At 39.4% G+C, this 22692-nt stretch overlaps 6 protein-coding genes across 6 annotated transcripts in view; 4 read left to right on the top strand and 2 right to left on the bottom strand.

The window, feature by feature from the left end:
• The window catches only part of LOC145703382 (peroxiredoxin-6-like), a 40170-nt gene that overhangs the window by 7202 nt on the left and 10276 nt on the right, over window positions 1–22692 (top strand). The gene's annotated exons all lie outside the window — the stretch shown is intronic.
• Window positions 210–1835, top strand: LOC145704103 (aquaporin-9-like). The gene is made up of 6 exons (XM_081781538.1): window positions 210–318; window positions 452–551; window positions 594–781; window positions 853–1113; window positions 1156–1319; window positions 1364–1835. The coding sequence occupies exons 1-6, from the start codon at window positions 238–240 to the stop codon at window positions 1617–1619; spliced, it is 1050 nt and encodes a 349-aa protein (XP_081637664.1). The 5' UTR covers window positions 210–237; the 3' UTR covers window positions 1620–1835.
• On the bottom strand, window positions 5192–6077 carry LOC145705496 (uncharacterized). The gene is made up of 4 exons (XM_081782982.1): window positions 6008–6077; window positions 5607–5798; window positions 5360–5564; window positions 5192–5318 (listed from the first exon to the last, which is right to left on the bottom strand). Exons 1-4 carry the CDS (start codon window positions 6075–6077, stop codon window positions 5210–5212), a joined length of 576 nt encoding a protein of 191 aa, XP_081639108.1. The 3' UTR covers window positions 5192–5209.
• Window positions 7090–10156, top strand: LOC145705489 (allene oxide synthase-lipoxygenase protein-like). The gene is made up of 13 exons (XM_081782972.1): window positions 7090–7390; window positions 7434–7545; window positions 7634–7640; window positions 7687–8105; window positions 8152–8193; window positions 8240–8708; window positions 8751–8829; window positions 8876–8982; window positions 9244–9390; window positions 9440–9493; window positions 9538–9780; window positions 9854–9963; window positions 10006–10156. Exons 1-13 carry the CDS (start codon window positions 7090–7092, stop codon window positions 10073–10075), a joined length of 2160 nt encoding a protein of 719 aa, XP_081639098.1. The 3' UTR covers window positions 10076–10156.
• Window positions 12578–13769, top strand: LOC145703400 (uncharacterized). Its single transcript, XM_081780758.1, has 3 exons — window positions 12578–12846; window positions 12889–13261; window positions 13398–13769. Exons 1-3 carry the CDS (start codon window positions 12611–12613, stop codon window positions 13623–13625), a joined length of 837 nt encoding a protein of 278 aa, XP_081636884.1. The 5' UTR covers window positions 12578–12610; the 3' UTR covers window positions 13626–13769.
• On the bottom strand, window positions 13869–14300 carry LOC145703393 (uncharacterized). Its single transcript, XM_081780751.1, has 2 exons — window positions 14210–14300; window positions 13869–14160 (listed from the first exon to the last, which is right to left on the bottom strand). Exons 1-2 carry the CDS (start codon window positions 14284–14286, stop codon window positions 13872–13874), a joined length of 366 nt encoding a protein of 121 aa, XP_081636877.1. The 5' UTR covers window positions 14287–14300; the 3' UTR covers window positions 13869–13871.

Here is a 22692-nt window from a genome sequence, read left to right as displayed (position 1 = left end):
CGATCCAAGGACTCACAGAAGCAATTAAGATAGGGATTGATAGTTAGCTTTGTTCGGCACAGGGAGTCATGTTAAAATTTGTGTCCAGAAGTGTCTTTCCTGAAACAGAGGTAATTTTATCCGTTATTTTCGGCCCTTTTCAACGAAAAAATAAGACAAAAGCAAGCGAAAGCCTGGTATCAGATTGCGGTGCATTGAATTGCAGGATTTTTTTTACAGTCAAAGAGAGAGCTCAGAATGACAGAACGGCCACGGTTATCGTCCATTGACTTTTTAATTAGCAAACGAAGGAGTAGCTCATTGCCCAGTCCGATTTCAGTAGGTGATTAGTAATTAATTTTCCCATAATTTTAGAAATAATTAATATTCATACATGGCTATAGGGGCTGCGTTTTGAAGATCGGTTTAAACCGATAGTAACTGTCGGTGTTATTGATGGATTACTTTTTAGCCGTCGAAGAGTCTCGAGAAAATGTCGCTGGAATCAATCGTCTCAAGAAATCTTAAGATAAGAAGCACGAGAGTGAGACAGTTTCTCGCCGAATTTCATGGTTAGTAAAACAAATCAGTTCCGATGTAAGAAAAATTCTAAGGATCTTTCATTCTTGCATACATTGGTATTGGCGCTGCGCATCTGACCTCTCCTCTGCTTGGATTTGGAGGTGCAAGCTCAGTTCATGGTGCACTCTGTGGGGGACTTGGCGTTGCTCTAGGAATTTTCTTCTCAGCTGGTGCTTCTGGCGGACATCTGAATCCGACTGTTACAATGGCGCACGCTATTCTGGGGAAGGAAAGGTTCAGAATTCTCTTCCTTGATTTCAATCCACAGAATTTTTTTTTGCATGTTTTGACCTTAAAAAGATGGGAAACGGATTTTTGCAGAATTTCGTAGGAACAGTTGTTTATCTGGTTGCTCAATTTCTTGGGATGTTCGTCGCTGCTGCTCTCTCTTACTGGGTTTATTCGGTAAACGAAAAAGATGCCTACGAACATTTCAACGGGGATGCTCTGAATGACAAATACGGAAATGCTATTGATCGTTTCAGCCAGAAAAATTATGAGTTCAGCTGTCTATATTCAACTTGTCCAAAACATGATGTGCCGAACTCTCACGTAAGAGTTCGTAGAAAAAAGACATTGAAGAAAAATATTTAGCTTACAATGCTAGTTGATCAAATCATTGGATCTTCAATTCTTGCGACAACAGTGCTAGCAGTAACTGACAAGCGACACAATAATGGAGGTCCACAAGGAATGGCCCCTCTGATTATCGGCCTCAGTGCTACTGCAGTAGGATTGTCGTATGGAGCAAATTCTGGGTAAGGCGTTTATAAAATCCGAAGCTTGCAAAAGTATTATCTAGTGGCGCCATTAATGCTGCACGTGACTTTGCACCACGATGCTTTGCCACAATTCTATACGGAAAAACGGCATTTTCTGGGCTCGATGACACAAACTCATCATTCTTCTTCTGGGTTCCTCTCCTCGGCTCGTTTATCGGAGGCTGCGTTGCTGGCATCCTCTATCTATTTTACATTCTAGCGCATTGGCCTGAATCCGATGGAGTACGAAATGCATCGGCGAAAAGAAAAGTTGAGCATGAAACATCAATTCATTGAAAAATAATAAACTCGTTTTTTCGTGATCTTCCCAAACATTCAAATTGCATGATATCAAATTTCCGTTCATTAGTTTTCGTTGTCTTTACAAGTCTTTCTCCGATAAAAGCGCGAAAATTCATACTTTTACTCCTTTTCTGTCAAGAAAATATATTGCGAGTTTGTTAAAATTTATTTTCCATTTATTCAGGTGTATACGTTGACGTGAACACGAGGGTTGTAGATCCAAAATCAAGAGGAGATCCAAATGTTCCCAAGCCCCAATCGGAAAGATCACAGTAACAATCGTATCTGACACAAGAACAGTACTTTGAATAAAATTGATAATCGGTTTCGTAGTCTCTCGAACCGTCAGGGAGTCGTGTGAATTGTGGCCGATCGGGAATATACGGCCAAGAAATGGCCGATGCTAATAAAATGGCCAAAATTTTCATTTATATTTTTGCTCTATAAAAACTCTGATTTGGTAACCCTCTGAGCCCCGAGTCATTAGAAAAGACTTGATATTTGAATGATCGGTAAACAAACAATCATCATTTACTTTTTCTTGTTAAATCCCCGAAAAAGAGCTCTCGAACGAAGAAATTTTTCACAAAACGTTTGTCCAGCTTACAATTAAATATTACTCATTTTTCTCAAACAATTCGTAAACAGGGAGGCGAACCCTCATCAACCGGTGCACGTTCTTTTCTTGTTTATGTAGAAATTAAACATTGATCAAAGCATTTGTGTTCAAACTATCCTTTTATTCCGAATTTACAATTTTTAAATACAACAAGCAATAACTAAATCAAGTTATTGATTGATTTAGGCTGAGTCAGGTTGGAACTGAAATGGCTTTTGTCGACGGAGTCTCGCTTCTTGGAGATCTTGAGCTTCTTGGAGATCTTGAGCACGATGAAAGCGCGGGTGTGGCTGCTGGAGTCGCGGAAAGAGACGGGGGAATGACAGATATGCTGAAATGTAAATGGTCATTGGTAACTCCAAGTTGTATTTCAAGCTCGAATGAAATAATCGTAATGATTTTCCAAAAATACTTTCTTCAAATTTGCCTATCTAAAAACAACCAACTTTACTTACCAAGGAATGTCCTTATTCAATGGAATAGGAGTTACCGACCGGGTATTTTTTCGAGACGCGATTTTTTGAAATGAGAGCTGAAAAAAGTTGAACGTGAAAAAAATGTTCCGACAAGTTTTAAATCTCACTAATGCGGGGCGAAAACCAGGCGATTGTGGCACTTCGGAATCCGATAATGTTGGTAACACTGGTTTCCATGTTTTCTTCCACTTTCGCGAGGTGGCTAGGCGAGCTTAAAAAGATCGAAAATGATTGGGGTTAAAAATGATCAAGGCGTACGGAATTTGGAGATGCCAGCTTCTTTCATGCTGTTGGAGATGTCTTGACCATGATGGCGAACAACTAAAAAATGAGAACATTGTCATCTTTCGAGCTCAATAAGAGTTTTTTCACCTAAACCAACTGTCGCACAGACCATGAAGCCAAGCACGCATCCCATAACTGACACAAGAGTTCTTTTACTGGTATGAAAATTCGAGCTCTCCTCTAAAATAAAAACAGAGCATCTTTCATCAACCATTCCTATCCTCTCTCTCAAGACTTGAATCAGGCTCAACCGGTATGTAGCGTACTTTTCGCTCACCAGCTTTCACAACTGATTTTCCCCGAGATATCGTCTTCTCTAATGCATCCGCTTGAGCATCGCCCGATCGAGCGTGTCTTTCAGGATTGAGCTTGCCTTCTTGAATCATATTGGTTCGGTTCTTGCACTGCCTTTGGAAGTTCACAACATCGATCTCGACCAATTTTTTGATGTAAGCTAAAAAGGGATTTTTGCTTATTGTTCAATTAGTTCAATTAAGACTCTATTTTGAGCGTTTGATTATTATTTTCATCGAAAAAAGACCTTACCTATATTTTCCTTTTCCAATATTCTTTTTGCTAGAACTGTCATTGCTCCTGCTATTCCTTTTTGTGGGTCAAACGTTAGCTTCTTATCGGGATTTGAAATTATGGTTTATGGTTAGGGCTAGGGTTATTTAAAAAATTGATGTTGACACCCTTAAGATCGAATATCTTGTAGCTTAGTCCCGAAAAGTATAGCCTATAGGGTTAGGGTTAGGGTTAGGGTAATTTGTGAAGGAAATTATAGGTTTGACCATTTTCTTTATAGAGCCCATCAACGGCCATCCCTCGAACAATTTCTGGCACCCAATGGTAAGATGGCTCTTGAAGCAGTTTTTCGTTTATCTTCGTTGGTAAAATCCCGGGATGAGCGGCTGAGCGTCGCGTCCGAAAGCGAAAACAGTGCGGTGCATATTTGAATTCGTCCAGTTCGCACTTCTTTTTCCAACCACGCGGTTGCGGTTTTTCCTGAATCAAAATTGTTGTTTTTTTCGCCGAAGGAAAAAAGCAACTCACGGTTCTTTTCTCTTTGCTTCCCTCGATTGTGGCATTGTTTACGCGTTCACCAGTATCAACAACGCTCACGCTAGAATTATGTTTTGCTGGAATTGTTTCGTTGTAAACAGGAAACTCGTGGTTTTTTCCATGCTCAATTTCTTCGCTTGTCAACATTAGCTGGTCCGTTTTGTTTTCACTTTCTACAAAGTAAAAGTAAGTTTAGAGCTCAACAAATTATCAGTTGATTTGTCGTGGGCTCGGCAACCTGTGCAGAAAACCTGAATCAGGGTTTTAAAAGGCAAAACTTAAAAGCCGCGCAGCGGCTTTCTTTTGGAAGCCGCAAAGCGGCTTCGCTAGTTAAAATCATTCATTGAGTTACTAACTTTTGCGAAGCCGCTTTGCGGCTTCGTTTTGAAAAAAGCCGCTTTGCGGCTTTTCATTTTACTCTTTAAGAACCCTGACTCAGGTTGTCGAACGCAGATTTGTACTTTTTTATAAAAAAAATTGCAGAATTGAGCAAGGCCATTTAAGAAAACGTGAACAAATTTTCTGTTCGACATAAAATTGCTAATCATCTTTGTTATAAAGCAAAATAATCAGAAATTTACGAAACTCGGAAAAACATGGGCGCAACTGTTATGCCAAATGGGTGCGTGTTCTTAGATCACCCAGGTGTTCCCGTCTTTATTTTGAACATACCTGCTGCTGCCGATGCGATTCTTCTTTGGTAACGATGAATTTCTCTTGTTCTTCTTGATGGCTTCGTTGGATCAGGAGCTTCAGGAAGGTCGTCGTATAGGTTTAAATAATCCGCAAAGATGTCGTAAAGATATTCAATATATTTGCCATTTTCGTATTCTTCTCCAAAATCTGGCTGCTGAACTAGATCGCAAAATTTTTCCGTAACTTGTATTGTGTTTGCGAAAATTTGTCCTAGCAAAACTTGTATTAGTACCAAAAATTTCATACAGCTGTTTTCTCTGTAAAAATCGGAACTCTCAAAAGAAGGAACATCTTTCTAGCTGCCTCCAGATTCAGGATCAGTTTTGAATAATTAAACTCATATCCGCTCGGGCGATCCACAGGGACAAGGGGTGCGAATTTATTATTGAACAGCTTTTTTGATCAATCTTGCAGAAACGAATGAAGGTCAACAGGCACAACACTCATTCCATTTCCGACTGCATTTCTGCAATCCAAAGATTTACGTCGAGCCTCATCAAATTTCTTTTCTCCTCGCGAGTTAATTTTTTGACTTTTTCTTTCTTCTGATAGCTAAATTTATTGGAATCGTATGTTTTGAGAGTTTTTCTTACATAAAACTTTTCGAACATAAAGGCTTCATTTCGACTTCTGTTTTGGCGATCGCTGTCGATGAAAAAATCTCGCGAATATCTCGATCGGTACTGATGATGCTTCGTGGCTTGGTGAATATTTTTTCTTCTATTTTAGGTTTTTCTTGCGTAGGGGCTTCAACCAAACCACTTTCGTCGAACCTCATGATTTCGACTTTTGGCACGACTAAAAAGTTAGGTTTTGTGTTGCTGAGAGCTTTCTTCTTACCATTGCGACTTTTTTCCAGAGCCAATTTTGGCGGCTTGAGGTTGAGCCGTTCTGCTCGTCGAGCTTCTAATCGAGCAAATTTTTCTTTCAGAAGTTTCTTCTTTCTCTTTTTCTCCTCATTATCAATCATCAGCTGTTGAGCGCTATCATAAGAAGTGGGGATGAGTCCTTTTACAAAGATCGGTTTTCTGTCTTTTAATGATTTTCACAGAAAAAGTTTCTTTTTCAAAAATTTTTCAGACTTGAAAATTTTCCTTTATGAATTCCGGAATTCCCAGCTGATGGAAGTTTTGATGTCTTTCTTGCAATGTAAACCGGTTTTTTCTGCGATGATCTTTCTTTTTCCGGCGATGAATTGATCAAAATTGATTCTGAATTCATTTTTTTCCATTCTAGAGCACCTTCAGAAGGTCGACTGTATTTCTCAAAGCTTGATCTCTTATCATCGGCAAACTCGTTGTTTGAAAACATTCGTTAGAATCTGGTTGAAGGAGGATTGAAGCAGCAAATCTTGTTTGAATTTGAAAATCTTAGAAGATACTTTTGATCTAGAAACGATGAACTCTTGAGCATAGCGAGGTTCAATTTGGGCAAACATTGCAATTCAATGTGTTGCAAAACCAAATTATAGCCGTTGATAAAACGCACGTTTTCGTTATCACATGAAACATCAAACTATTTGTCGGCACTTCAACTCACTTTGTATTGCCTCCGTTAGGAACAACGCAGAATTGTTGTTGCTAAAAACTCGTCAACTAAGGAGAAAGGACCGTTTCTTGCTGAGATCACCTTTGGTTCCATTGATAAGAAAATTGATGTTTGCTTTCAGAACTTTGAACATGAAACGTTGTTTTATTAGAGTTTTTCTAGTACACTTTCTAAGTCGATAATGATCGTCAATTAATTGACATGGTTTTCAGCGTCGATTTTTCTATACACAGCATTTTCAACTTCGAGGTAAAACTCCGCATATTCTTCAGAGTTCCAGTCTTCTGGCTTGACGTAGGTCACTTTTGCGCCCCACTCAGCCTCGTACTTTTTGATAGTATCTCTCGATAGATCAAACAGGGAGTGATCGTAAGAGTCTTTATCCCAAAAGCTCACAATTTCAACTTTTCGAACATTTTTTTCGAAGGTATTGTCGATATGCTGCAAAACATCGAGGATTCCTCGCATAATCACGTAGGCATTTGTCAGTCTCCAATCGTCGAATTCTTCCCTTGGGTTTTTGAACGTCTTTATATTTCCTGCCTTCAACCTCGAAACAAAATTTAACCCTAACCCTAACCTAACCCTAACTTCGAGGTTCAACTTATTCCTCAGATTTCGAGTCTTCTGAAATTTTCTGCCGGCGCAGATATAATTTTTAGACATATTTTTTACGCTTGGGACCGCACTTGTTTTCGTAAACATAATAAAACGGAAGCTGATTGCCATAAATACGAGGCAATAATGAGCAGCCACATAATCGAGAGAGAGAGAGATGGACTCGACTGATGGACTACTAGACTGCTGCCAAAGATTATGTGTTGTCGACGACGCGGGACCTTCGCAGCGAAAGGCTTCTCTCACTGGACGAATACCTTACAAAATCGTCGTGAAAACTGGAAACACGAAGAAAGCCGGCACAGATGCGGATATAAAAATTCAGCTCATCGGAGAGACGGGCCAAACAACTCCAACAACAATCGATAAGTCTCTTAGAAATGACTTTCAAAAGGGCGAGTTAGACGAGTTCGATGTCGAAATGGAGGATATTGGGAAGCCACTTCTTTGCAAAATTTGTAAAAGATCTTGTTTTTGAAATTTGTTCTATTTGAGGTTTAGTGATTGATGATAAAGGTATTTCTCCCGACTGGTATGTCGACTTTGTTACCGTTATCGCAAAGGACTGGTTCCTTGAACCGCCGAAATTAGATTTTAACCCGTTGCTGAGCGCGTAGCAGTTTCGCTGCTCCGACACGCCCTGAGGCTCGAAATACGGCATACATATTGGCGTAGAACGAATTTTTACGCCTACCGCTCAGCAACGAGGTAAGGCTCCCTCATAAGGGGCCCAAGCCAGATGAACCCATAAAAGTCGGACGAATTTTGCTTCCCCTTCTACGAGTGGGTTAAAAACGGATCGACGAGAGCCGAGAGCACACCTTTTCTGCCCCAAAATGAAAGTACTTTTGTCAAGCAAAACTTTCGCGAAGACTATCTCGCAGAACAGCAACGAATCAATGAATGGGAAAAAATAGAAAACATCGAATACTCGCTGACTGGTCATTTAACAGCAGATAAATTCGAGGATCTTGACAGGAACACCCAGTGGTCAGCTGAGCGCGACGACTTTTTCAGAAGCTGGAAGGGCGCCATTACTTCCAGTATTCTTCTGACTAAATTCACCGGGGTTTTTCGAAACTTCGACTCATTGGACGATGTGAACAAGCTCTTGCTTATGCCTTGGATGAAAGAGCGAGCGTTGGATTGCTCAACTTGCTGGAATGAATGGCAGTACGATTTTATCTTTATTATTTAAAAATTTTTAATCGTATTTAAGAACTGACGCTGAATTTGCCCGTCAGCAAATTAACGGATGCAGGTAAAAAAATCATTATTATTTGAACTAGTCTCAAGTAAAAATTTAGCCCGAGAGGGGTGGAGAAAGTCTTTGAAAGTCTTCCAGACTACTACAACATCCCCACTGCGGATTTGGAGAAATGCTTGCCAGAGGGTGTCACTTTTGAAAGTGCTGTAGCTGATGGACGTATTTACATGGTCGACAACTCGATTCTCGAAGGCATTCCGTGCATGCAGGGAAGATACACGTCGTCGCCCCTGCTTGTTCTTTACTGCAACAGTGAAGGGTATCTTGAGCCCCTCGCCATTCAGCTATTCTCAAACAAGGCGGAAGACAACCCTGTCTTTACACCAAAGGATCCGCCAAATGCCTGGATGTTGGCGAAAATATTCTTCAATAGTGCCAATGGACAGTTCCAGCAACTGAACATGCATCTACTCGGCTGCCATTTTACAGCGGAACCATTTGCCATTGCTCTCCGACGTTGTGTTTCGCGAAATCATCCTCTTTTTTGCTTGATGTTTCCTCATTTGCTGGTATTTTTTTCCGATAAAAGCCAATAGTCAACTTTTACCTAGCATGTCGTCAACAGCAATGTCTACGGAAGGAACGGTTTACTCGCTTCTGGTGCCTTGAGCGATATGGGCTTTTCACTTGGTAAAACAGGACGCTTTCTTCCAAATATTTGACAAATTCTTTCAAGGTGGTGGAGGCCATGTTCAACTAATGCAAAGAGGGCTTAAAAAATGGACAATCGACGATTTCGATGTTCCGAAGAATCTCGAAAAGCGAGGTCTTCTCGACGACAAGGTCGGAGTAACCAAACCTGGGCTCGGCAAGCTGTGTAGAAAACCTGAGTCAGGGTCTGAAAGAGCTTAAATAAAAAGCCGCGCGGAATTTTTCCTAGATTGTAATGGTAATAATCGCGAAGCCGCTTAGCGGCTTGGTTTTTTAAAAGCCGCTGCGCGGCTTTTCAGCTAAGCTCTTTCAGACCCTGACTCAGATTTTCTACAAAAGTTTCCGAGCCCAGTATCAAACTCACGAATCAAGTAAATAAGAGATGATTTTTAGATAAAAGAATTCGGCTACCGTGACGATTCGCTTCTCTACTGGGCTGCGATTAAAAAATATGTCCGTGGCATAATAGAGCTGTATTACAAAAGCGACGATGATTTGGCCCAAGACAGCGAGCTACAAAACTGGATCAAAGAAGCAAATGTTGGCGAGGATAAAAATCGACATCGTTTTTTTCACATTTTTTTTTCAGAACTATGGCTTTTCAAATGCGGATGATGTCAAACTCAACGAGATTGACACAAGAGTACGGACAAGAGCTCCCTTTCTCACTAACTAAAACACTTCAAGGATAACCTGATTCATCTTCTAACTGGAATCATTTTCTCCTCCAGCGTGCAGCATGCCGCAGACGGCTATCCAATGTTCGACATCTATGGAAACACAGCCCATCATCCCTTTTTGCTCCGACAGCCTGCACCAGCCGATAAATCAGCAACTATGGAGGACATCATGAATACACTTCCCGATCAAGACGGAATGGTCCTTCAGATGGGCGTCACTATCTCATTAAGTACACCGCCACCTACTGAGGTAACTCTAGATAACTATGTACAGTGTTAGGGTTAGGGTTAGGGTTAGTCTTTTTTAACTTGAAACTTTCAAGGTCTATCTCGGTGAATTTCCAATGAAACTGCTCAAAGAAGAAAACGCTCAGCAAATTCAAGAGCAATTCACAAAGGAAATTCAAGAAATCGGAGTAAAAATTGACGAGAGGTACTAGTTTTATAAGTCTTCTGAATATTTTAATGTGTTCAGAAACAAATCGTGGAGAGTTCCGTACAAATATCTTCATCCAGAAAAGGTTCCTGCTCGAATTGATTTTTAGAAAATATCACGTGAAAATTTTTCTTCCTGAAACTGTTGTACTCCTTAGAAATAATTAAATAAAAGCCAAAAATTCTGCTTAGTTTTTTTCCTTTTTATGACTTGTGGGAGCACGTTTGTATTGGAAACATACCGTATCTTACATACGGTTGATATATTTTTTTCCTAATGACTTTATTTATAGCATTTCTAACACGTTTCATAGTCAAAATCAGAAAAATTCAAGATCGATAGCTTGAGCTGTCGTATTTTCCATATTCTTCCTTTCTCACCTTCTCGTCAATGTTTTCGTATTTATGTCCACACAGGATCATAATCATCAATAACGAGCAGATGAACGCGATTATAATAAAAGATAGCGCTTTATGATGAGGTCCTATGTTTATAAACGTTTCATGATTAATAATTGAACAAAAAAGTGACATGTAACAACATTGACCAAGCAATTATAACAAGACTATTTTCGCTCATTTTAATATGATCTTTTTTAATCGATTAATGTTTAAATAATTATTGGATTAAAAAAACGATCGTATTAACAACAAAAATAGACTTGTTATAATTGCTCGGTCAATGTTGCTACATGTCACATGTTTACAATTTGAAATTAAGAATAGACAGAAAAGACCCTTCCCAAAGTCAGCACATTTTTCTCTGAGCATTCTCTATAATAGAGTTGAGTCGATTCCACTTCTTTATTTCGTTTCGGGATGATATTATTCTCAAATGTATAATTGATCACTCAATTCGCACTTTTTTTAAAGGTCCACGTTTATTCTGTCTTCGGGTGACCGCAGGTACGAATTATACTCCTTTGTGGTTTCTGATACTCCCTGGGCTCGCGTGTGCGTTGCGAAGAAATGATTAGATCGAGAGCATATGAGACATGAAACGCATTATTTATTCAATAACTGTAAAGGCATCTAGTGAAGGGGTTGTTATTTTCAAGGAGTTACAGTATCTACCCAAATTATTGATGTTTCTATCAGGGAGTTTGGAGGGCGCTTCGGATGAAACTGGGGTCTATTTGACGTTCAGTTGATATCAGAATCTGTCAGCTGTAAGTTGTCGTAAACCAATAGCGTATCATATTTACAATTAGACAGGAACAACTAATTTATGGGTGTTTTGGCTATTTGAGCCCTTCATTAGAAAATAAAAGTAATATTTTTATGAGATTTTTTGCATTTTTGTTGGCAGTTCTTCAACTAGCGTTATTTATTTCAGTGATACTGACGCCAGTATATTTGAAAATTGCTCCTTTTTCATCAGAACCAGATGAGAAAAACTCAACAACAGAAGAAATTGCGAAGACAACACCAGCAAACATCGACGAAACAACAAAAAATGCTCCGATTTTCACTACTTCAAATTCCATTGAATCGAAAACAGAGAAGACTTCTCAGAAAATTTTGACAACTGAAGGTCACCAGGTGGAAACGACACAAGCACTCATCGATGAAGCAACAAACAAACAAAACTGCTTCCCTGATCGAATCAACCACAGAAATCTCTAAAGAGTCCCAAACGATGGAAGCTACATCAGTGCCTTTAACAAGCACAACGCAGGAACCAACAAACCCGTGTCCTTTTGAATGTTCTGTTCCCAAAAATTGTCGAATAATCGTTGGAAACGAACCAGTAGCGCCAGCCAAAGGAAAACAATATGGAACTATCACAGCTTCGCAGCAGTTTAAAATAAACATTGGCGTGGATTTTCCTACAAATGCTGCCTATGGTCAGTATAACATGGTTCACGAAAGGGTTTTGAATAAAGACTTTTGTTCACGTAATTCGTCAAAAACCTGTAAAAGATTCACACCGGCACTCAGAATAATTTTGGCGATGGATTCTTCGCCGTTTATAATCCAAATTATGAAACAACAATGCTTCAAGTGCGGACCTCGAACACACCTTCCGAAATTCAAAATCATTGATCACACTAACAATTGAGAGTGAAATAAAGAAAACCATCAAAAACAGGTCACACAAATAATGAACAACGCAACTGGCAAGCTCGACCATGGTCCATGACATCAAATTTAATGAAAAAACGATTTATTCGAAAGAATATGAATTCGACGAGGTTTTCACAGGAGAACTGAAAGTCTTCATATCCGACGAATGGTTGAGCCATGCATTCAACTACTGAGTGTCTCAATTTGCTTACGAAATTTTCTGAAATTCTGATTTCAATAAATGAGTTTTCGTACTAAGGGGTTATTCCTGCCTAATTTCGTGAAACCATGCAAGCATTTAGGGTTTCGCTTGTTGAATTGACCACAAGATTATCCCGGAAAAAATTGCAAACAACGGTTCTAAGAGCGCGAAGCAGTGTTTGGCACGGTGGAGAATTTATGCTCAAAACACGATTCTCGCCTTACACGAGTAAATTGGCGGCGATCAGTAGTGTGCTCGCGCGCTAGCTGACTTTCGTGCGCCACCAATTTTCTAGCGGTACCCGTTAGAATTTAGTTACGGAATATCAAGAGAATCTCACTTCACGTTTACATATTTTAAAAAACTAAAAAAGAGGATGAAATTGTTCCCAGTTTTTGTTTTTTTCGGAAACAATCACGCGGCCATCGTCAACTCCGATTTCGACGGCCACGTGACCGGTTTTCACCGATTGCTAAAGCCCTACCCGAATCCCGACCCGAATGCGGACTACTCCGATGATCCAGCCTTCGATCCGAGTTTCGAAGATCTCGAATCAGACAAAGAAGATTACAATGTTTTTGACTTCCTTCAGGGTCGAATGCAAACAAGAAGGTCAGAGAAAGGAATGAAGAAGCTCTCTAACAGGTGTTTAAGGTACTCTCAATTGATGGAACTGATGACATTCTACTCGATCGAGCCCGAATTCGACGCGGACAAGTACTGGAACTACGGCTGCAACTGCATGATTCACGGCGACCGACCACTGTCGGACATGGGCACAGGACCGGGAGTCGACAGACTCGATAAAAAGTGCCGTGAGTACAAGCTCTGCCAGCAATGCGCCCGCGCTCAGCACGGTGAAATGTGCATTGGCGAGTTTATTGCTTATAGAAGACCACGAACCAAGGTTTTGGTCGTCGATGGAGTAGAAGAAACTCACAAGGTCTGCAGAGATACTCCAAACACGTGCGAGCGGGCCCTTTGCGAGTGCGACCTGCAATTTGCCAAGGATCACGCCAAGATGTCGGTATGTTTGGGGCGAAAACATAGCGGGCGGGCGGGTTTAAAATTGGAACTCCCTAACGGGCTTATAATTAAGCCTCTTATATCTTATTTAGGCCAAATTTACAGCTATTTTCGCAACACTGAGATTATTTTTTAAGGTTGTTGCTTTTGAGCCTGCACATCATAACATGTTGTACAACGCAGACCATCAGGAAATCCAAGATATGTGCGTTCGAGGAGCAAAGAGCGCAACTGCCGATCGAATGTGCTGTGGCGGTGTGAACAACGCCGCACGAGTCTTCAACAACGCCAGCCCCAACCAGTTCTGCTGCGACGGGCAAGTGACTGAGTCGCCGGACGGATTCAATAGCTGCGTGCCAAAGTAAAAAGAACTGAACGAAAAAGAGACTGCAAGAAAGTCTCTTTGAAAAAAATGACGACAACTGCTTTACGCTGCCTGCAAATAGTTCTTTCTCCAATAATAGATTGTTCTAGTTATTGGCTCTGTAAATAAAATCGGTGAAATAAAATTATAAAACAAAAAAAAAAAGATAAAAATAATCAATCGCCTTTGATTCAAAAATACTTTCGAAATAATGAAAGTCATTTTTTTATTTTCAAAATTTTTGTCGTTACAAAGAAATGGAATTTATTTTCGTCATCAAAACATAAATGCCCAGCGTCGCGGCCAAAAAGGTCTTTCGCGGATGCTCATCTGCCAGATAGCTTGTCGAATGCTTCGTGATTTCTCTGACCTCGTCGGCGAAGTTGGTCTTTCGCAGGGCGAGCTTGAAGCTGTGGAGACTTTCGGCGATGTCGTCGGCAGACATGTCTTCTGTGAGCATGATTCCGATGTAGGAGAGCATGAAGGTGGAGACGTAGACGGCGAATTTGTCGGTTCCGTGGGATTTGGCCAGCTCGCTAAAATTGAATTTTCCAATAAATTTGAAGTGAGTATAGCAAGGAGCACCTGAGCATTTTAGGCTTTGTGCGATAAAAACGAACTGTAGCAGCGCCTCTTCGTAGCGCGCTTCTCAAAACGAACATTTTGGTTGAAACTTGATTTTTTAGAACTAATCAATTTTCCATTTTTCTCAAAACATCAATCTACATTCTAGAGACTTTTCGAGCTTCATCAAAAAATATTAAAATCCGATTTCGCATATAGACATGTCTGTTGTAAAAAAAGTTCTATAGTGTGCCGGAATGCTCATGTCTTAAGGATCATTATAACAAATAATTCATAAGCTATAAAAGCTCCTGGGGAAAAGTGGGAAAAATTTTATGGTCATTTGAAATTACATTGATACAGTAGTACCCCAAAAGAGCATATACAGTAATTAAGATAATAATAAGCCATTCAAAAATAATTTTGATAGGGTTTCTTATACAAGACGCTCTTGGGCTTTTCTGAAACCACACGAGCTGAGAATCATTTTAAGGTATAAAACAGCATTTTTCATGAAAATCGACTATAATTTTGAAGACGACCACTATTTTTAAGGTTTTTAAGGAGTCTGAAGACACGGGAAAAAAGATAGGGACAAAATAAACGACTTTTAGGGACAAACAATTTTTTTTCGGTTCCTACTTTACAACTATCATTAAACACAAATAAATGCACGAAGCAGAGTTGGAAAAACACACTCAAAACTCGCTTGCGCGTGAGAATTATTTTCGAAATCCGCGATTGCCTGTCAGGTTTGAAACCACACTATTCACTGATAGGCGAATTGATTCCTCAAAGGTCAAGGGACCTTCAGATTGCAATAAAGAATCAGCGCTTTCAGAGTGCGTCTTTTATCTGCCCAAATCAGCGAGAGCAAATGCATAGAAACATGTGCCTATTGCTTAGATTGAATTCGGAGGATTCTTTGCTTTATAGCTTGAACAGATAAAATAAGTATCTATTTATTGGAAAAATCAAAATAAAATCAGAAGGGCAAATTTTAAAATAATTTTAATCAGTGAAAAGATGTGAGCTCTGCAAATCTGATATCTTCTAAGAAAATATGGCAAAGATACCAACGGCTACGGCGACAGCGGCTGCAACTGGAGCACTGACTGTTGCAAGAATTGGAATAGCTGGACCGACGATAGTAATATCATAATCGACAGTTCTTGTAATTCTAGCGAGTCCGCCATCATCAAATATGCCATCGATCATCTGCTGAAGCTCGTCCAGGGCAAGATCAATTTGGTTTTTAACGAAGGACTCGTCCTCGAGGTCTGATTCCAGCAGTGTTGTTTTCAACTCTTGTCCGATTTCTTTCACCCGCATGACGAGATTTGCTGACCCATCAAATTCCCTCAGCTGCTCATTGAGCTTGAATGGAATTTCAGTAGCACCGATGCTTGAATGTCGAAGCATCATGTAGAAAATCGCACCCACGTCAGTTGATGTTGTTGCATTCGTTGAGATCTCCCGAAGACGGGTTAGTCTCCAGTCTTGGTCGGCCATCCTTGCATCGTGTGTCGCGATGGTCGAACCGTAAGAAGAGAAAAGAAAAGTAAAAAGAAGCAATTTCATTTTGTTCCTGTTTTCTCAAAATTGAGTGAGTTTTACGGGAAAAACTTTTGCTTATATTGGGCTTCTCGATCTTTGAGCCTTGTTCAATACAAAAACTAGGTCAAGGACACAAAAACAACGCCCGATATGAGTCTGTACAGGGCGTACTTAAACGTTTTCATCCATGGAAAAGTACTCGTCTAAATAATCATTGTTTATGTCTATTTTTTGAAATAAACAAGGATCACTTGCGTGTTACAAAAGCTAAGTTGAGACTCATTCTCTATTTGCTTGACCCAATTTCTTAGGACTCCTTAAGTTAAGGAGAGTGACTCTCTCAGAATCTAAAAAAGTGGTAAGCGATCTGGGAAAAAGCTCACCTTATCAGCAGTTAAAGTAAAAATTGAGCGATCCTCAATTTTAAATTGACAATTTAGCAGATTTAATGTCCGTCAAGAATTATAGAATATTTCTTCCTAATAATTTTCCAAACTTATTTAAGCTGATTTAATTACTTTCTCTGCTCTCTTGCGTCTCCAAGTGGTTAGATTCTTCATTAAGAGGGGGGTCGTCAATATTCGCATTACGCAAAAACAAAAAAGCGCGAAAACCTGATTTTATTGGAAAAATTCAATTCTTCAAGAAAAGTGTTTAAAGAATTCATCGGCAAGTAGAAGAATAAATTTTTTTTCGAAAAATTTAAAAACCAGAAAATTAAGGGTTACTTTCTTAGAAAAAAATTTCTTGTTCATTGAAAATATGCGATTTTCGCAAAAATTTCATTTTTTAAGTCATTTTTGGCAGAAAGTAACAAAAAGTTAAAATAGTAGCACCTCGTAAGCTCAAGAAATCTTAATTTTTGGCTTCGATAGGAAATAGATAATGGCCTGAAAATAATTTTGAGCAGAAAAAATAAGGGGGGTCACATTGTTAAAAATTTGAGAAAACACTGACGGAAAATCCGATTCTTGATATGTATCTCCATAAAAATATATCACAAAAAAGCTCTCGAAGAAAAATTTCAAATTGAGAGGGGATCCCTTAAGCAAGAAACTACAAAACCGTCATTCCAGAACCATGACTAGGCGATTTCTTTGAGTTTGCAATCATCTTGCTCTTCGCATTGTTTATTTATTCATGATCTGGGATAGGTCCAATATTTTCGAAAATTCGATCCCGGTTTTTCAAGGTCAACCGGCTTCATAAAAGCAAGTCATTCATTTTTTTTTCTCAGTTAATTTTCGAAAAAAACAAAATGAAATTGCTCCTTTTTCCTCTTTTAGTCTGCGCATACAGCTCTGCGATCCCCGAAGAAAATGCAAGGACGAACGAGCGAGAGTGGAGACTCGCCCGCCTTCGGGAGATCTCATCAAATGCGACCACATCAAACGATGTGACCGCTTTTCTCTACATGATTCTCCGACAACCTAATGCTGCTAACTCTGAACCTCCGTTCAAGCTTTCTGATACAGTGGCGGAATTCGACGGATCGGCTGCTTTTATTACGAGGGCAAAAGAAATCGGAAAAAATTTGAAAGAAGCACTGCTTAACTCTGACTTTGAGGACGATTTGAACGTCAAAGAACAGATTGATGCTGCTGGAAATGAGCTCCAAGAGATTATTGATGAAATGTTCGCTGACTCTGGACTCGTAAGAAGCGAGCGAGATTTCGTTGTGACTATTATGGGCACAGTTGTTGCTACAGTTAGTGCTCCTGTGGTAGCTGCTGGGGCTTTTATCATGGCTGGCTTCGTCTTTGATTGGTGGTGAAACACTTTTTTCTTTGTCGCCTATTTCTGTTAATTTAAGCCTTTGATTTATTCCTGAATTTTTTCAAATGATTTAATAAATTGTTCTTTTTAATAAAAAGCAGTTTTATTTTATAGCTGCATAACAGCAAGCTCCTTTCCTAAAAAAATTGAACAATATTTGAACGGAAGTTGCAGAGAGCATTGTCCAAAGCTGCCTTTGGTGTTGACACTATCGATCTGCAAATTTTATTGCAGCTTTGCGGAGTGCTATGAATAACTTATGCAGCAAAACAGAAGCGTTAATTCTACAAGAAAAGATAGAAAACCATCAGCATCAGAACTCCGTTTCTTTGACCAGAGCATCAGAAAAAGAGCATTTTTCAGATGACATGGGTAGATCAAAACGCTCTTGAGTTGAAAAATTTACGGTCAAACTAGGATGAGAGTGAGAAAAAAATGATGAATAAAAATGCATTAAACAAGCTTTTTTCAAAACTCTAAAAATGCATCTGACGTCATTTTTACCTATATATGATAAAAAATTTACGATCTTTGAATCAGAGGCTATGATTTCACCTAAAAAGAAGCGTAAACAACAATTTTTGAAATGATTTTTCAGGTTGAAATAAAAGTTATTCTGATTATTCATTAAAAATTCCTTAAAACGCTCTAAAGCTGGGATTTTTGCAGATGACAAAATATGGTAAAATTGCCAAAAACGCTCTTAAGTTGGCGCTCTTAAGATGGAAAACCACGGTAATTCACTGATAGGCGTTTTGATTCCTCACAGGTTAAGGGGCCTTCAGATTGCATTTAGGCTTCGGCGCTTTCAGAGTGCGTCTTCTATCTGCTTAAATCAGCAAAAGCAAATGCATAGAAACATGTGGATTTAGCTAAGATTGAATTCGATAGATTCTTTGCAATATTTCTTGAATAGATAATATAAAAAAGTGTCTATTTATTGGAAAAATCAAAATAAAATCAGAAGGGCAAATTTTAAAATAATTTTAATCAGTGAAAAGATGTGATCTCTGCAAATTTGATATCTTCTAAGAAAATATGGAAAGAATAGCAGCAACAACGGCAACAGCGACTGCAGCTGGAGGATTGACTGTTGCAATAATTGGAACAGCTGGACCGGCGATAAGAATTGGATCGACAGTTTCTCTTGTAGTTCTAGCGAGTCCGTCTTCATCAAACATGTCAACCGAATTTGGTTTTTAACGAGAGACTCGTCCTCGAGGTCTGATTCCAGCAGTGTTGTTTTCAACTCTTGTCCGATTTCTTTTACCCGCATGACGAGATTTGCTGACCCATCAAATCCCCTCAGCTGCTCATTGAGCTTGAATGGAATTTCAGAAGCACCGATGCTTGAATGTCGAAGCATCATGTAGAAAATCGCACCCACGTCAGTTGATGTTGTTGCATTCGTTGAGATCTCCCGAAGACGGGTTAGTCTCCAGTCTCGGTCGGCCATCCTTGCATCGTGTGTCGCGATTATCGAACCGTAAGAAGAGAAAAGAAAAGTAAAAAGAAGCAATTTCATTTTGTTCCTGTTTTCTCAAAAATGAGTGAGTTTTACGGGAAAAACTTTTGCTTTTATTAGGCTTCTCGACCTTGAAAGCAAAAAAGAAAAAGAAAAATTTCATCTTTGAGCCATGTTCAATAAAAAAACTAGGTCAAGGACACAAAAACCACGCCCAATATGAGTCTGTTTTTAGGAGTCTGTACAGGGCGTACTCAAACGTTTTCATCCATGGAAAAGTACTCGTCTAAATACTCTTTGTTTGTGTCTATTTTTTGAAATAAACAAGGATCACTTGCGTGTTACAAAAGCGAATTTGAGACTCATTCTCTATTTGCTTGACCCAATTTCTTAGGAGAGTGACTCCCTGAGAATCTAAGTAAGTGGAAAGCGATCTGGGATAAAGCTCATCTCATGAGCACCAAAAGTAAAAATTGAGCGATCCTCAATTTTAAATTTACAATTAAGCAGATTTAACGAAGATCCAAAAATAAAATTGAGAATCACTTGCGCTTAAAATCTCTAACGAGAAAACATGGTCTCTTTGAAACAGCCATGTGACTCCATAAAGAATTATAGAATTTTTCTTCCCGATAATTTTTCCAACTTATTTTAGCTGATTTTATGACTTTCTCTGCTCTCTTGCGCCTCTCAGTGGTAAGATTCTTCATTAAATCTATTTCTTTCTAGTTCAATTCCTTCTTAGTTTACGAATTTTTTCAAAGTAAATTTTTTTATTTAAGGGATCCCCTCCCGATTTGATAAATATCATCGAGAGCTTTTATGTAATATATTTTTGGAATCTCCGTTGTCTGGCGATCATTTTCATATATTATGTCAAAGGGAGTCCGTCACGTGGTCAGCCGTGAAACAGCTTTGAAAATGGCTTATTTTAACGAAAAATTTTACTTAGAAAAAATTCGCAATTTTTTCGACTTTTCAAAGTCGACATAATCAGATGAATAAGGGCTCTTTAGAAAGCTTAGAGAAAACTGAACTAGAAAAAAATAGATTTAATAAAATATCTAACCACTAAAAGGCGCTAGAGAGCAAAGAAAATCAAAAAAATGGCAAAAATCAGTTAAAAACATCTTGTTAAGAAAAATTCTACAATCCTTGACGGAATCACATGCCTCTACTAGAGATTGTAGATTAGGGATCAAGAAAGACAGTTGTTATTGATTTAAGGCTCTATCTAAGAGCAGAAAAAACTAGTTCGATTTTGAAAATGGCCCAAAATGGGGGTTTTCGGGAGTATCAATGTTTTCAGCCCGTCTTTTCAATGTGTTTGCCCTTATGAAAATTAATTTCTGTACTAGAGTTTGTTCATTAAGAAACGGGCTTCAAAATGAGCCCTTATACTTGTAAAAAGCTCACCCCTAAAAAAAGTAGTTCGAAGTCAAAGTTGACGAAATCGGGGGGGATCCCTTAAATAAGCCATAATAACAGCTATGTCACGGCTTATCACGTGATGTACTCTTTTTTACATAAAACATGAAAGTGATTGTCAGGTCACAGAGATTTCAAAAATATATCACAGAAAACCTCTCGATAATAAATTTCAAATAAAGAGGGTATCCCTTAACCCTTACCGGCGAAGGCCAATTTTCAATCACGTTTTTTGAGGTTTTGTTGAAAAGTGTAACCCTATGTTTCAGAGGATGTTGTTAGCACTGGAGAGTCTTTTTTAACAACGGGTGATTTAATATAGGAGTAACTCTGTAAAAAAAGATATGGAGGAAATTTTAAAAAATCAAAAAATACACCATGCATTGTGCATTCGGCCGGTAAGGATTAAGTTAGAAACTACGAAACCGTCATTCCAGAAACATGACTAGGCGATTTTTTTCGAGTTTGCTATCATCTCGCTCTTCACATTATTTATTTATTCATGATCTGGGATAAAGTCCAATATTTTCGAAAATTCGATCCCGGTTTTTCAAGGTCAACTGGTTTCATAAAAGCAAGTCATCCATTTTCTTTCTCAGTTAATTTTCGAAAAAATCAAAATGAAATTGCTCCTTTTTCCTCTGTTAGTCTCCGCATACAGCTCTGCGATCCCCGAAGAAAATGCAAGGACGAACGAGCGCGAGTGGAGACTCGCCCGCCTTCGGGAGATCTCATCAAATGCGACCACATCAAACGATGCGACCGCTTTTCTCTACATGATTCTCCGACAACCTAATGCTGCTGACTCTGTCCCTCCATTCCAGCTTTCTGATCCATTGCCACAACTCGACGGATCAGCTGCTCTCTTCGCCCGGGCTAAAGAAATTGGAAAAAATTTGAAGGAAGCGCTGCTTAACTCTGACCTTGACGACGATTCTATTCTTCGAGCACACATCGAGGCTGCCGGTAACGAACTTCAGGAGATGATTGATGAGATTTTCAACGAGTCTGAACTTGGACGAACGAAGCGAGAGGTAGCAGTAATGGTCGGCACGATGGTCGTTGGAACTGTGAGTGCTCCTGTAGCAGCTGTCGGGGCGGCTGCCGTTGCTGTTGCTGGCTTCCTGTTCGATTGGTGGTGATAAACTTCGTTCGTTGTCATCTATTCCTTATTGATTTAGCTCTTTGATTTATTCCTGACTTTTTACAAGTGATTCAATAAATTTCTCTTTTTCTTTTATTGAGTGTTTTCTAAAGGGGGTAAATATCAAGAATCGCATCGTTGTAATACAACCCAATTATAGCGTTTATTGTTACAAACATAGCCCGTTCTATTTTTTGATAAACAGAGCACCTAATCGAATAAATAGCCATAATAATTCCATTAAACCGTAATTATTGTAATGTAAGATGATCCTGGCGAAGGTTTTCTTTAGATTTTTCTATTATCATCGGGAAAAAATAGCGTAAAAGAACGCCGGTTTGGAGATTTGTCATCAAAACAGACAAATAGCTAGAATTCTGTTCAAGATCTAGCGCTCTCTCTAAATTTTAGCGCCACCCGTCGCAAGTTTTTTTACATAAAATGAACGAAAAACCGCTCAACCATCACAATTTACATTTACAGCTCGCCGAAATAGGATTAATAATGAGAACCTTTTCAGCTTTTGTTCTTTTTGGAGAAAGCGTTAGCGCTGCCGATGTGTTCAAAGTCACTGGCTTTCATCAAGCGCTGAAGGCTTATGTGAACCCGGACCCGAATCCTGACTTTTCCGACGATCCAGCTTTCGAGCAGAACGAAGGAGAAGAGCCAGAATACGACCTGTATGATTTTTTGAACACGCGAAATTTGCCAGAGAGAAGGTAAGAATCCAAAGAACCTTCATTGCCACAAACAACGGCTGCAACTGCATGATTCACGGGGATAGACCGCTTTCGGACATGGGAACCGGGCCAGGAGTCGATCGAGTGGACAAAAAATGCCGAGAATACAAACTCTGCCAACAGTGCGCCCGAGCAAAATACGGCGACTGGTGCATCGGAGAATTCGTCCAGTACCTGAACCCAGGAACCAGAACTATCGGAGGCGAGGAACACAAGATTTGCAGAGACACGCCAGATACATGCGAGCGAGCCTTGTGCGAATGCGACCTTCATTTCAGCAAGGAGCACGCGAAAGTAGCGGTAAGTTTCTGAGAAAAAATGACGCCAAAAATAACTCTTTCTTAGAAATTGTACGTTCCCGAACATCACGATATGCTTTACAACGCTGATGCGC

Source organism: Oikopleura dioica, chromosome PAR, assembly GCF_907165135.1.
Source record: "Oikopleura dioica chromosome PAR, OKI2018_I68_1.0, whole genome shotgun sequence".
In the NCBI taxonomy this organism is placed as follows: Eukaryota; Metazoa; Chordata; class Appendicularia; order Copelata; family Oikopleuridae; genus Oikopleura; species Oikopleura dioica.
Note: the sequence above shows the minus strand (reverse complement) of the source record. Positions and strands in the feature narration are given on the sequence as shown.